Source organism: Ammospiza caudacuta, chromosome 4 (genome assembly GCF_027887145.1).
Source record: "Ammospiza caudacuta isolate bAmmCau1 chromosome 4, bAmmCau1.pri, whole genome shotgun sequence".
Lineage (NCBI taxonomy): Eukaryota > Metazoa > Chordata > Aves > Passeriformes > Passerellidae > Ammospiza > Ammospiza caudacuta.
This window is the reverse complement of record NC_080596.1, coordinates 21188118-21202885: the sequence shown is the minus strand read 5'-3', so window position 1 is coordinate 21202885 and position 14768 is coordinate 21188118. Positions and strand designations below refer to the sequence as shown.

At 44.0% G+C, this 14768-nt stretch overlaps 1 protein-coding gene across 3 annotated transcripts in view; it reads right to left on the bottom strand.

Annotated features, from left to right (window-relative positions):
- AFF1 (ALF transcription elongation factor 1) overlaps window positions 1-14768 on the bottom strand; it is a 67388-nt gene that overhangs the window by 32098 nt on the left and 20522 nt on the right. For all 3 annotated transcript variants that reach the window (XM_058803505.1, XM_058803506.1, XM_058803507.1), the window contains exons 2-3: window positions 12251-12371; window positions 10760-11740 (exon numbers count right to left, since the gene is read on the bottom strand). In XM_058803505.1, coding sequence (XP_058659488.1) covers window positions 10760-11740; window positions 12251-12371 — 1102 coding nt within the window. The remainder of the gene's footprint in view (window positions 1-10759; window positions 11741-12250; window positions 12372-14768) is intronic.

The window sequence follows — 14768 nt, the reverse complement described above, 5'->3', positions numbered from 1 at the left end:
GATGGATTATTTTGCTCAATCTAAAAATAAATACACGGGCCTCCTTGTGTTCAAACAGCGTAAGAAAAACAAATTGCTGTTTTGTCTTTCTTTGACTGAAGCAGCCAAGGGGGTTGTGTCCTGGGGGAACAGACTGTTCGTATGTTTTAATGAAGGATTCATTACAAATCCTGAGCTGCTGACAAAAATTTGTGCATCTCGTGTTAGCCTCTATCTAATAATAATATATGTGAAATCCAAGCAATGTAAGCATGGAAGTTAAGTGCAGCATCACCTGTACATTGCCATGCAGACCAGGACTCCAGCCAAGGCTGATTCTCTCTAGTAAACTGCTCTGCATGAAGAGCCTCCACACAAGAGCACCTCTCCACTGCAATGACCATCTGTACAGCAGCTCTCAAAAATCTAGTTCTGACCCCTTGATTCCACAAAATTTTCTTACCTGCTTTCCCTTTAAAGGTCTCTAGTAAATAATTTTTAATACTGCTTAATGTGAATCTGTAAGTATTGTGTCCATAAAAGGCTGAGGTTGTGTCCCCTTGTTCCCTGCAGAATGAACACACAATTTTCTTTCAATGGAAGCATTTGAGTGAGAGCAGCAAGCCACTGTTTCAGGTATTTTCTAATGTCCAGTACCACCTCATTGCAATTTATGCTCATAGATATACTTTTACAGTATTTTGAGTAGCCTGACTCTAACCTACTCCAGATAAAAGCTGGTCCCTGCAGCTGAAACAACAAAAGATAAGAAAATAATAACTATGCTTGTTAAGACCATCAAGGAAATTGGGGCTTTTGGTGGTGAGAAGTATCCTGTGGCTCTGAGGATCACTTCAGATAATTAACTGCTGCTATCTCTCAGAAATGCTTTCTATTTCCAAAGACCACTTTCCCCTTGGAAAACAAGCAGAGTTAGATTTATGATGGCAGTGGTGGCACTTGGTGCACCTCCCCTTAAAGACTCAGTAAACATTCTTGGAGATGCAGCCTCTCCCAGCTGTTTGAAAGCACCCTCAGCTCCTCCCTGCATTACCAACACTGCCAATAAAAGTTTGGGAAATAAAACAAATTGAAGAGGCAGGCTGGAGCCTGGAGCAACATCATCAGTCCTCTGCCAGCACCCAGCACATCTCTGCTGCTGCTTGGGACAGAGCACACAGCCTGGGGGAGCTGAAAGGCATCAGTCACCAGGACCAGAGCATCAAAGGAGAAGGCAAGTGGGAGGGACATGAATAAAGGGATGCTTGTTAGTACATCTAAGGATGGTATTCCCAAAGGAAAAAAAGAAGAAAACACATGTGTTGAAAGGATAGGAATTGTATCTCTCTCTCTAAGAAAATGAAGTTCTCAACTCAGAAAGAGCCTACATGCTATTTTTAAATTTTAATGGAAATGGAACAAATATCTTTAAATGTTTCCAAACCAAGGAACTTAACTGGCAAGGGAAAAAATAGCAGGATATCCTTTTGCTTGCAAAGGCAACTATCACTATTGTTTTACAACTGAACTAAATGCAAAAAAACCTATTTCTAGATTTTATGTTTTGTGGATGGAACAGCAAGGTGCCTTAGTATTATCACCATTATCATGTCTACACAGATGAAAGTTATCCTCCTCAAGACAAATATTGGACAAGTCTCTTGGGAGCTCCCTGTCTTGCTAAAGACAATGGGAAACCAAAGCAAGTCCTGTCCACCAGTTACCTGGCCACTCATCAATTTTGTATGCTAAACAGAGTGACCAGGTAACTGACAGCAGCCTAACTTGGAAGCAGCTTAACTTACACTTTCAGCTGTAAAAGCAGCATGCAAGGCTGACACAGTCTGCTCCCAGGAGATGTTTGTTATTACTCAGCTGAGCACACACAGACACTGTCATCCTCTCCTCAGAAAACAGCTTTGTGCACTCAGCAAAAAGCTCACAGCACCCTGAGCTTGTTTGCCAGGTGGGAACAGAGGCCAGGGCTGGACAGAGCCTTCTAGAACCTTCTTTGCTTATGCTGTGCCTAGAACAACCAGTCCACAATATTTTAAATCTGTATATAGAAGACACTTGACTTTGTCATGATTCAAAATGCAAGGTTCCTTAAAAGACATTTTTATCATCCCCTAAACTCTGCATTAAGGGCTGCAGACAGTGTGCCCCAAGTCTCAGAAATTCCTTATGCCAGGCTTACACTCTGCAGAGCTGTCACACACAATTCTTACCTGAAGCCAAGCAAAGCAGGAGGTGCTGAGCTAAGGTATCTGGCTGGCATTTGAGAAGTGATCCTTGTCACTCAGGAAGGCTACAGACCATCAACCTCCCCGGCTCAAAAAGCTATCAGAAAGCAAAGCAGTGTTGAGAGGATGGGAGAGGATCAGTTCACTGTTTCTCTCCCCGTTTGTATAATTTGGAGGGAATAAATGGCTTTTTTGCTTATTTAACATACTGTCTGAATGGCTTGGAATTAAATTCCAAACAAGGAGAGATGGTTACAAGAAGTACCAAGACACCAACCAACCTTTGCCTAAGGAAAAGCTTTCTCCATCTTTTCCTGATGCATCCTAGGGACAGCAAACTGGAGAAGACTACAGACATTTCCAGATTTTCTGTATCACTGTTTCACTGCCCATAATTTCCTTCATGCATAATTGCTCAAATGATTCCAATGTTTGTGAAAAGTCCCCACAAACCAATGGCAAAATACTCAAATAATTTAAAATACCTCAGGGATGTAAGCAGGCAGGTTCATAATTTGTCACCATAATGGATAGAGCTCACCACCTTGGTGTACTGTGAATTTTTTATGTCCTCTCAGGCAATGTCTCTACATTGTAATAGTTTCACACACACAATCCTTAGACTCCTGAAAGCTGGACAAGCTTTTCCCTATGTGTGCACCACAGAGGGCTCTGAGGAAATGTCTAAGGGAAGGGTAGGACATACCCAAGGGGTTACTGCTACCATAGCAAACAGAAAATAAATACCACACTGCTTCTCCTCTTGCTTTCATTATGAAAAAATGTGCAATATTATTGTGGTAACATCAATACCGTGTTGGCAAAGAGGGGCAGGAATGGAGCTGACCTACACCAAGGAGGCAAGGCATGTCCTTTGCACTGGTAAAGCACAGATGGCATTCCTTCAGCACACACAGCCAGAGATTAACAAAGCAAAAATACAAAGAGACAAGCAATGTGACAGCCCAAGAGCACCTTCAGTAAAATACCTACTTCAAGTGAAAACATTCAGGCTGAATATGCCAATACTTTTCACCTCTAGAGAACAGATGGTGTCCAGCCAAGTCTGAATTACAACTTGGTCTGAACAGCAGTGAGCTGACAGGCTGATGAAAGAAACCAAAGTATTCCTTGTCTGAGGAGGAATAGGTTGAATCTAACACAACTTTGTCTCCTGTTACACAAATTCACCCTGTATCTTCCCAAACCTCTAGCATTCTTCACAAGCCACTGCTATTCAAAATACAACATGCATAAGTCATGTTTAAAAAAACTAATGTTCGTAAACCAAGTTAAAAAAATATAAGCTTTAGAAGAAATAGATACCACAGAGTTAATAGGGAATCATTCCACACACTTTATTTTACAACAAACTTGTAAAATGCTCAGTCACTCTGCCAGTGTGCTCGTTCTACAGACACAGAAACATACTTGTAAACACATACACCAGTTAACCTTAAAAAGCATGGGAAGTGCTCACTCACTTCTCCCCTTGGGGTGCTTTCAATTCAATAGTGTATTAATACTTGCATTTAGGCCCCTAATTCAAGACAAATGCTCTTAAAATTATGCTAACAGAGAAACTGAATTCTCTCATCTCTCAAGAAAAGGAAAAAATAAATATTGCTATGTTGTTGCTATTCTTTCTAACTTTGAGTAGTGAAAAAGATCTGAAAATTTTAAGTAGGTTTTTTGAGTTTTTTAGTGGTCTATTTTTTTTTTTTTCACTTAGTGAAGCTTAGTAAGCCAGCCAAAATACCATTTCTGACTGTGGCATAACCTAAGCTACTTGGCAATCTCTTGAATAGCAAAAATTACTGTTTGTCTTCAAAGGAAAGTGCACATTTGAACAAGTCACCTAAACTGGAGTTTCTGTAAGTAATGGGAGTTTAGGTCAAGTTTTGTAACTGGTTAAAAATTAGTCTACAAGCCAAGTACTATTGAGCTCTATTTCCTCAGCAGCCAAAGCAAACATCACCCTTGTTCCTCCCTCCTTTGATTCCAGAAAAGCTCCATCTGAAGAACAGGCAGAAAGGCCAAAGTGGTTGAATTCAGTATCCTGGAAAGGAGGGAGTCATAGAAGGCCAGAGTGTCTTTTATTAGATGGAGGAGGTGTGGGGAAGGGAGGGGACAGAGGACATTTCCGGCACCCATCCCTTTTGGGTTTGAAATGAGCACAAAGCGATTTGTCTCCCTGGGGTTGGGTACATGAAAAGAAAGCTGGGCTGATGGCAGAGGCTCTCTGGGAATGCACCCAGACCTTTTTCTTGGAGTACACACTGGACTGCCAAGATACCCCTAATTGCATGCAAAAAGAACATCTCAATATCTAATGACATTTATGAACCATTTGACTCACAGAACAAATTGGCAAGAAAATGTAACACTGCTAAAGCAGTTTGGAGGAGAAATTGGTGTGTCAAAAAGCAGATCAAACAATTAGGAGTATCACCATTTCCAACAGGGAATGAAAATATTCTCCTGGCTTAAAACAATACAGCACTATTTTATTGTCTAAGAAATAAATGCTCATCATTATGAAGATAAAAACTGGCATCTAAAGCTTGGGAGAGAGAAGGATGTTAAAGACAATTCAGACAGCAACATTGTTAGACATCAGAGAAAATGAAAAATGAGACCCGAAACTTCAAAGCACAGAATAACAACACAAGGAAACAAATAAGAGAGGCATAACTCATATAAAAACAGACTGCACTGAGTAGTGTGCCAGGGCAGGAGCACTACTACTTGTTGACTTCTTTTCAAAAATTACCATTGCTGTAGTCAAGCTTTGGTGAGCTCTGGCAATCTCATGCCCTACTCAGGGCCATCAGAAGCCCTTCTCCAAGCAGGAATGTACCAGCTCATACAAAAGCAGGGGAACTCCTCTCCCCTTGATGCTAGTGCTCACTGAAAACCAGAGAGCTGACCAACACCTCAGTGAGGCACCCTCCTGCTGCAGCACCCACATGGGGCACGAGCACTGCGAGCAGTGCCCAAGAAGCAAAGGCAGAACCACCAGACTTGTCATAACCCACATCATGTGCTGATCCATATTCCTATGAAGCATCCTTAAGCTGCAAAATGCCACTTCCACCGAGGCTCACTGGTAGGCAGTAAAAAAAAAATCCCATAAAGTAAGAAATACAACACAAAGCACATGCTAGCTAAATATTTCCCTATACTCAAACAAAGCAAATAATCAGATCAAAGTCCAGGAGGTGCTCAAAGTAGCATTAGGAGAGTGCTAATGTGATGACCAATGTAGGAAGATAAATCTTGTGTTTCATTCCTGAAACACATCTCTTGAACCAAGAGTCTACAGCCAAAATAATTCAGAAGCTTGAAACAGGCAGATTCACTCTCTGATGAAACATCTCCAGTGGCATTTGTGACCACCAAAGCAAAGACCTCCAGGCTGGCACTTACCTATGAAGTACTGCTTGGCCAGGGAGAAGTACAACCACACACAGGTGTTTTAAGACTTGCCTTGTTTCTAAGCTTTTTTCATACTTCAGTAACTAGAGAAGTTAACTCCATTTACGTGAGGCAGCCTGCAATTATTACAAGACTCACTGGAAACACCCCCCTCTCCCTGCCAGCCCGTCCTTCAGCGACCTGCTCCCAGTCAGATGTGAAAGGCAGACCCAGACACAGCCTCCCCTGGATTTCACGGGGCTGGGTGCCTGCCTGGGTTCCACCTGGTCCCGCTGAAGCCAACTGCTGACCCCACCCTGGCACCAGCTGTGTGCTGCACTTACCTCTCTGAACATGTCTTACTGCCTTCCCACATGGCAGGGCAGATTTCCTGTTTTCATACATTGCCTTGTCAGCCCTAATCAGTGTCAATAGGTTATGGTGTCTTTTGTGCTGGCGGCATCAGCCCTGACAGGAAAGAACTTTTAATCTCTTCCCTCACACCGAGCCACGAGAAGCTGCAGGCGCTCCCAGACATAACTCCCTTGGCTCCTCTCCGAAAAATTCTCTCAAGCACTCGGTTGCTTAGCAATATTTGCCTTCCCCCTGTACAGTTCAAATTGGCAACATCTGTCCCTTTGGCACTTTCCACTTGTGCAAGAAACAGCACGGAGAGTTTCAGAAATCTACAGAGAGGTTGGTGGAGGATGATTCGCGCGAGCCATCAGAGCTACTCTGGCATTTTGTTGCTGGTTTATTTCAAGCCTGGATAGAAAATGTGGCTTCTTCCAAAGAAGATGCACACAAGGGAAAATCCTCTTTTGCATCCAGTGGGACTGACCTATTAAATCAAATACAAGTAGCTTTTTCTGTTTACATAACTACAGCCACACACTCTGGCTTGGTTTAGCTGAAAAACCCAAAACACAGCACTGACATATAATTCTTTCCTGTCAACTGGGATTGACTGTCACTTCTCCTAAGATATTGCATGCTCATCATCAGAGGGAAAAAGAGGAGAAGCCAAAATGTGTTTATGCATTTAAAAATGCAAAAGCTGTGTGCTATCTTGACCTCATAACCAGTAGTCAAACCCTCAGTCTGCCTGTGGTCCATGCAACCATCCCAAGAGGCAGCAACCAAGGTCATTGCCTATGGATGTACCTGCAACCCAGTGAATGAAGGGAACAAGAAATTAAAATAATGTACAAGCATAAAAAGTACCAACTGCTTTCACTTCTGAGAGCCAAAAGGGAACATGGAGAAGACCCAAGTGAAAGAATTTGTCTTTGGGCACTTGGTATGACAATGAGCAGCAGAGAATCCCACAGTAAACCTTCGTCTGGCTGCAATTCATTTCTGCACACACCACAATGCCCAAGACTTGTGGGAAAGGCCTTGGACAGCACAGCTTCATATATTTACATGCAAGTTGTTACGGAAGCCTACCAAAAATGACACTTTCAGCTCTTATGGTGAGGTTGAAGCTTACTTTTTTTGCCTTTACAACTTTTTGTATCCAAAACAGTCAGAAAAAGCAACAATTCTCATTCATGTTTGATCTGCTTCTTTAGCAGTCACACACCAGCAGCAAGACAAATTGGCACAATGCCTGTGGGGAAGCATGGAAACCCTTCTCCAATCACCTGAGGCACTTCAGATTATAAAAAGGGCAGCAGAGGTGACACAGAAGTAACACCGTGTTACTTGTCCTGGTGCAAAGCAAGGAAAATAAAATAGTCAAAAAAGGAATACAAGGGGTGAGGGAAACCCCTCCCCCAAACAAAACACAGTCTCCTTCTATTCAGTAAATGAGAAATACATAAAAGATTGGGAGGAAGATGACAGTAGCTTAATGCTGACTACTGTGTATTCATTCAATAAGGCCAACAGTGCTACGTGTGTCTTTAAAATTTTTCATTTGGAAATTATGCAGAATTAAAACAACATATTTATTTCTACTTTACAGGGTTCATCTGTCTGACAGCTTCTGCCAGTAGAAAAACTCAGGCGCCATGAAGAGAAGTCCAGTGAAATATTATTTACCTAGAACAGACTTTTTATATTTGCCATCCAAACATCTTCGTAGGTATTTAGTAATTCGTATTTACTATATAACAACCACATTTTAATTGGTGAACACTGATAAATGCTTACTGAGGAAAACACAGCTCAATGACAGCAACTTGTACACAAGGATAATACAGTGTTACCAAAATGACTTTACGCATCTGGGCTGCTTCATTGTTGCTGAGGGGTTCTAAATTGGCTGCTTCCCTTTTTGCTTCCCAGTTCACAGGCAGGAGAGCCTGATGAGGCCTCATTACACCAGGTAGAAGGAGCTATGCCCTAATACCCCCAAAAATTTTGGGAAAACAAAGCCAAACCTTCAATGAGCATCAAGGGCTGTACATTCCTCCATACATTATGTCCTTAATAATGCTTGAGGACTTATAAACACTCTCCCTCAAAACAGCCTGGCTGCTTCTTCCCCTGCTGTCAAACTGATTCCCTTTCACACATCACAGTCTGTGTCAATGGAGGCAATACAAGGGTCTTTGTTGGTGCTGCAGCCCTCCTAGAGACATGGAGAGGGAGAGAATGGCTTTAAAAGCACCTTTGTTTAGGTGCTGGAGAAGAGGAAAAACCTGGCACATGAAGAGAAGGGATACATCCAAGCTTCTACATGTGTGCTATATTTTTAAATCTTCTCACAGCAAATTTGGGAAGACATGTTAAAGCAACAGTGATGACATTTGAAAGTGAAGGCTTTGATTTGGGGAAGAGGGGAAAGAGCTGCTCAGTGTCTCTGTGAATGCAAAGTGAGTCACTGCACGGTTATCCACTGTGGATTCATTCACTCTGCAGTGAAACTGTGTGTCTATTTGGCCTGGGAGGCTGAACTTTTCAGTGTTCCCAGGAGTAGGAGCTGTCAATAATGAATTCACAGCTGCAGGCGAAACATGCCTTAGAAATTCAATTAACCAGAACACATGTTGAGGAAATGGCTTTCCTAAGTCATGTCAAGGGAGATCACAGGAAAAACTGTATTTGGCATGTGGCTGTTCAGTAAAGTGGGGCCAAACCGTTCAGGGAAGAGGGAAGAACAACAGAGTTTCTGCTAGTCTAGAACTATTCACTGTCAGGGTCATTGCAGGGCAGGAGCCTCCCCATAGCTCCTGTTTCACCAGGAACTAAAGAGGGGGACAACCTTCCAGCCAACAGACCCCCAAGCAGCCTCTCTTGAACAGGACATCCAGCACACAGGCCATATACCCAGGGGTGCCACCTCACTGGTTCTTCCTCTTCTCCCTCCAGGCTTCAGCCCTGGAGGGCTCTATTACCAAAGAGATGCTCATCACTGAGACCCAACAGAAGTAAGCAAATGTGACAATGACAAGACTGAAAAAAAGCAGAAATCAAAGTAATGTATTTTTCACTAGAGCTTACAGAGCCATTATCCAAAATGCCTGTATTCCTGCCTGCCTATGCACAGAAAACAATCAGGGGCCACAGCCCAAAGATCCCTACTGTAAAGCAGGATCATTCAGCATATTCACAAAAAAAGATTCCTCTATCAGCTTCAAAATGGCCTAAGCATATAATTAAAACCAGGGTCCTGGCCTGTGCAAAAACATTTTTTTTGTTATCTTCAATTCCCTTTTTACTGCATTCCTACTTTGCCACAGATGAAACAGAAGGAGCATGAGCAATGCTACTCCTGCACTGGCAACTGTAGGATTTTCATGGGCATTTGGACTCAGACTCATGTGCTCAACAGAAAGTGAGTAAAAGGTCTCATTCAGCACACAGCACCATATATAATGCTGCACTATCAAAATCCGTATTAAACCAGAGTTACATGAGATGACAGAAGAAGCATGGGGATGTGAAAACAAATAAGACAATAATGCAGATGAGACAATAAGATAACGTAGAAGGTGATGCCCTGCACTGCTTTCTTTCTCTCCCAGGAGTAAAATCTGGTTAAGCAAATAAGGTAATGTGACCTCAGTGAACTTCCTGTTTTGAGGTGTGATGTGCAATGGCAAACCTACTTGGTAGCAAATAAAGTCTCTCAGCATGAAAGTATTTTCACAACTTCTCAGCGCTGTCATTTTGACAGCTTCCTCTCATTTCCCACAAGATACTGCCTACAGCCATTTGCAGCTGATCCACACCCTTTTCCATGAAAAACAGACTGCACCCACACTCTTTCTTTTCATTACAGAGGTGGCAAAATACAAATTGAAAATCTCTGAAACCCTCCTTGCCCAGCTGCTTTAGGACGATGGGTTCCTACATCCCATAGGGCATAGCAACAACATCAGGGCTGAAGGATGAGCAGAGTAAATCCCCAAAATGTACCAGGGAACCAAGTGCCTTTGAGCTCACAGGAGGCCAAGTCCCAAGGCTGGCAGAGTCAGCGTGCTGGTCCCTTGGCACAGCTGAAACTGGGCTTCAGTGGGCACAGGAAAAGGAGCTGCATTTGCTGAACAACACATGTACAAAGCTGCTCCTCCTCTCCCATGGCTTTACCAGCTTTCTGCCTCCATCCCACATGACAAACCAGAGAGGTGGCATTGGGTCAGCAAAAACAGATGGAGTACAACAAGGAAACCTGCAATATCAAGTCATACTTTCCTGTGGGTCTACAGTGAAATTTTACAAACTTACAGAGGAGAATCTTTGCTGTTCCCAGTCACAAAAGCCAGGTGACCACAGAATCTACTGCACTGCTGGCTGTTCATATTCAGTGAGGATCTGGGGCCTCCACCCACCACCACTGAGTCCTGACACTGCATCAACACTTGATCTTCTCACCATATCATCTCCCCCTTCTTTTCAACAAGCATTAGAGGAAAACAAAAATTATGGGCGCAGAGGCAAGTTCAAGCTATAAAACCTGCTGTAGCCTCACTGAGAAAACAACAGGAAAATCACAGGAAGTGTCACATTTTGACTATTCAAACAGGTATCTTACACCCAGGTCAACCTCGAAATGCACCTTCCAAACACACAGTCATCCCTGCTTCTGGCAGTCACTGCTGTTTGATGACCTGTTCTCCCACAGCCAAACTTACCCTGCTCCAACAGACATGCCCAAAAATTGCACTCACCTCTATGGGCTCAGAAGGGGTTTCGAATTTGGATAGCTCTACTTTGGCTTTTGCCTTCAAATCTGACAGATCTTCATCAGTCTCTTCCTTGGGCTCAGAGATGGTTTCCAACTTGGATAGTTCAGCTTTAACTTTGGCCTTCAAATCCGAGACATCGTCATTGGGTCCTTCATGGTATTCCTCCAGGAGAGGTTTGAGCTCCAGGGATTCAAATGATGCCTGATCTTGGCCATCCATGGGTCTCACATAGGCAGTTGGTTTCTGCTGCATTGCACTGGCTTTTGATGTCAAAGAAGGGGGAAAAGTCTGAGAGGAAGGCTGAGTGGTGCTGGTCAAGGTAACGGCTGGGCTGTCCCGACTTTCCTTCTCCTGTGATCCCATCACCAAATCCTGTAATGATTTGGTTTGACTGTAGGTTGACCCATGACTTTTGCTGCTGTTCTGTGACCTGGAATTGATATGCTGGCTGGAATGTAGAGGTGACAGGGGTGCCACGGGAGAAGACAACAAACATGGCAGGAAGGGGGAAAGTGCCAGAGGGGAGGCCTGCAGGCTGTGAGCCCGACCTTCCCCACTGCCAGGCTTGCCATGGTGGCTGTGGGGAAAACCTGCCTGCGCGTCCCGGCCCCCACGGCTGTGCTCGGGGCCGTGGCTGCGAGCGCTGGCCGAGCTGCGGCTCTTGCTGTGCAAACCCAAAGCTGGCTCTGTTCCTGGCTGTGCCTTTGGGTAGTGGCTGGAGTGGCTTGGAGGGCGAGGGGGTACAGCCATGGGTCCCACGGGTGGACGGCGGGTCAGGTGCTGGAATGAAGATGGCAATGTACGGATGGCCTTCTCAGGCGGCCCGGGGGCAAACTGAGGGACAACGCTCTTTGGAATCCCTATAAGGTTTTGACAAGATTTGTTGCTCATGAACTCCTTGACCTCCTCATAATTGCCCAGCATGTTCTGAATTCGGCTTGATAACTCATCTCCTTTATTAGTCTGCAACAGAAGAACAAAGAGGTGAACATTTCAAAAGCCCCCCAAGAGATTCAGCTCAGGAAGAGACATTCTTCAGGATCTTAACTTAAGCACCACACATCACCATGAGCGAAGTAAGGTAAGCTCATCTTGATCCTGCAAATGTCTCCAAAGCAGATGGGACTGCTTGAGCCACTATCAAGCCAAGCTTGGTGCATCTGCAGCCTCCAGGAGTGCTAACATCAGATTCATTTGTTACACCCACAGCTGCAGACAGACAGGCAGCCAAGCTACTCCTGAGCACGCTCCCTCAAACTACAGGAGGCCAGCCCAAAGTCCATACTGCTCCTGCACAACCAACTGAGATTCAAGCACATTCTCTGAGGAATTGAAATTAAGCAGATGGGAAGATGCTGTGTTTGTATTTACCATGCTCAAGTCTGCTAACATCCTATGCAGAGCCACAGCTCTCCTCTTCTACCCCAGCCCTCTCTCCTCCTCTCTTCCCCTCCCAGCTCCCCGTACCATTACCTTGTAGGGTTCTGCAAAGAGGGGAGTTTTCTCAGAGAACTGATTTTTGTCTTCCAGAACCTCCTGACTCCGTCTCTCTTTCTCTCGAATCCGCAGCAAGTTTCTGTCCTCATTGCACAAGCTTCAGGAAGAAGAGAAAGGAAGGATGATTATCATGGCGCACCAGTGTTATCAACAAGTATCTACTCTGTACAGAAAACCTGGTTTCAGACAATAGCTTACATCCAAAGCAACCTTGAAATCCATGGGATAGTTACAGCTGACAAATCAGTTATATCAAGAATTTCCTGCACAACACAGTAATGTGGCACACAAGGTATATGCATCCTTCTCAGTGATTTCTATTCCTGATACCATCCTCCAAGAACAGTGGGAAGGAAAAAGCTATCCATCCATTTCATTGTGAAGCAAATTGAGGAGCAGTCAATGGGGGTGACAAGCACACCAGCTGGCAAATCCATTTGCAACAATAACTGTGAAAAACTAACATTCTTGTTGTTCAGACTTCCACCCCAACTCTTCACTGAGGAGTAAAAGAATCCATTATTTTGAAGGTGTTGCCACTTTCAAAGAACAAACTTTGTCTATCTGACAAAAAACAAGGCAATGTTGCTTGGCAATAAACAGGCTTGAAAGCTGCTCACCAGGAAACCCAAGCAGCTGCATTTAAAGCAATTACACAAACATATTTAGAAAGGTCTCAGAAACTCAGAAAACACCAGGTCAAATCCCCCTGTTCCTCCTCAACCACATCTGCATGCACTCAACTCCACCAGCCCCACACCAAAGCACCAATAAACCTGTGCCACATGCACAGCAGAAGGACTTCAAGGCAAGCAGACCCTTTAAACTACACCTTGCCTCTGAAATTCTACTGCAAAACAAGGGAATCTCTTGCTCTAATCTTTATAGACAGTGGGGAAGGAAAAGCATGCAGGCATCTCTCTCCTGCCTTATTTCTACCCTACTGCACAGTCTACTGTATACATACAATTCCTATATTCTTCTTCATACTCGCCAATTCTCAAGTGCCCACTTTGCAAGGGAAGAGCCTTGTCCTCCCCACCAGTGACATCTTCCCAAATGTTACACCAATAGCCACCCTCTGAAAGTTCAATCATCCCTAGAGGAGAGGCAGAGGACTGGCTTTGCTAGCAGTTTACCAAGAGGTCTGACTGCTGCAGAGGGGGTTTCCTGACTCAATGGGAGCTCTGGAAAATGATGCTGAGAGATGGCAAATTTCTATATACGGAACTGCAGTAAGGATGCACTTGTACCACTAAGGCAGAAAAACATATTCAGGGGTTAGACTGTGCACATTTAGCATAGTTTCCAACTTTGCTAGTGTCAAACTGTTTCCAAATATAGCAAAACAGAAGTGTCCAGTAAGAGCTATGTACCCTACTCCTGCAAACAATTTTAAACATTCGTAAAAGAAAAAAGAAGAAAGCAGGAATCACTGACCACTGCTTCAGTAAATACCTACAATCCTTCTGTAATAAACTGTATAATAGAACCATTTCCCCTGTACATCTGATGTAATTTTGCATGTCAGCAATTTCCTATCTATAAGCAGTTAGCTGGGCAGTTACACTGTGTGTGCCAGAAAAGCTTTGTGCAGTCAGGTGAGGGAAACACCAACTGCAAAATACAAAATTTTAGGAAAAATTATAAGGCAAACTTGAAGCAATATTTGCTAGGTTTGCTATCTAATATAGGCTAGATTTGCTATCTAAAATGGTATGCTTGCAAATGATTTTTTTAAGTGAATGTATTTCACAAAAAGGCAGGCCACATATTATGACCCTGAAAATTGCTTTTTACTAAAATACTGTGCTTACATCCATGAGGATTACGGATGTCCTTCTATTTCTAGGCTGGCAAGCACCCAAACTCAAGTAATCAAGTTGTTTTGCTCAGAGGTTCTGATTACATTCAAACAAAAGGAAAACCCTAAACCTCTTGAATCTCTCACAACAATAATATTTATGATGACAAGTAGCTATGTTTCCTATATGTACCCTGACACTGAATGTAAAGCAACTTATGTGCTGCTTGCTGCAAACACAGCAGCTGTAATACCTCTAAAGGCCTTTTCTTCCCCTGAACCTTCCTTGACCCCAAGCTCTCTTCCCAGCAATAAATTCTTTCTAAAGAGTGTGGAGGGGGGGTAGAGGGGAAGGGCAGGGACACTGCCTATCTGCCATAGTGCCAGTTCCTGAAGGTTTAAGAGGAGACAAAGGTTTCAGCTCAGGACCCTCCCAGCAGACAGGGGGGCTCACACAGGCACGGGAGCACCGGGCACTGCTCAGTATTCAATACCCTCACAGGGTACCATGGCCCAGGCTGCTGGCCACGCACAGCCAGCTGCCCCTGCAGCCAGGCCAAGGGTCACTCCCCTCCCCTTTGCTGCTGGGGGTCACCACCCACCCTCTGCCCCCCTGTCTGAATCGGGTCAATGTACTTTTCATTCCGAGTCTTCCTCCAGCTTCATTAACAGAAGGAGCTACAGTTTCAA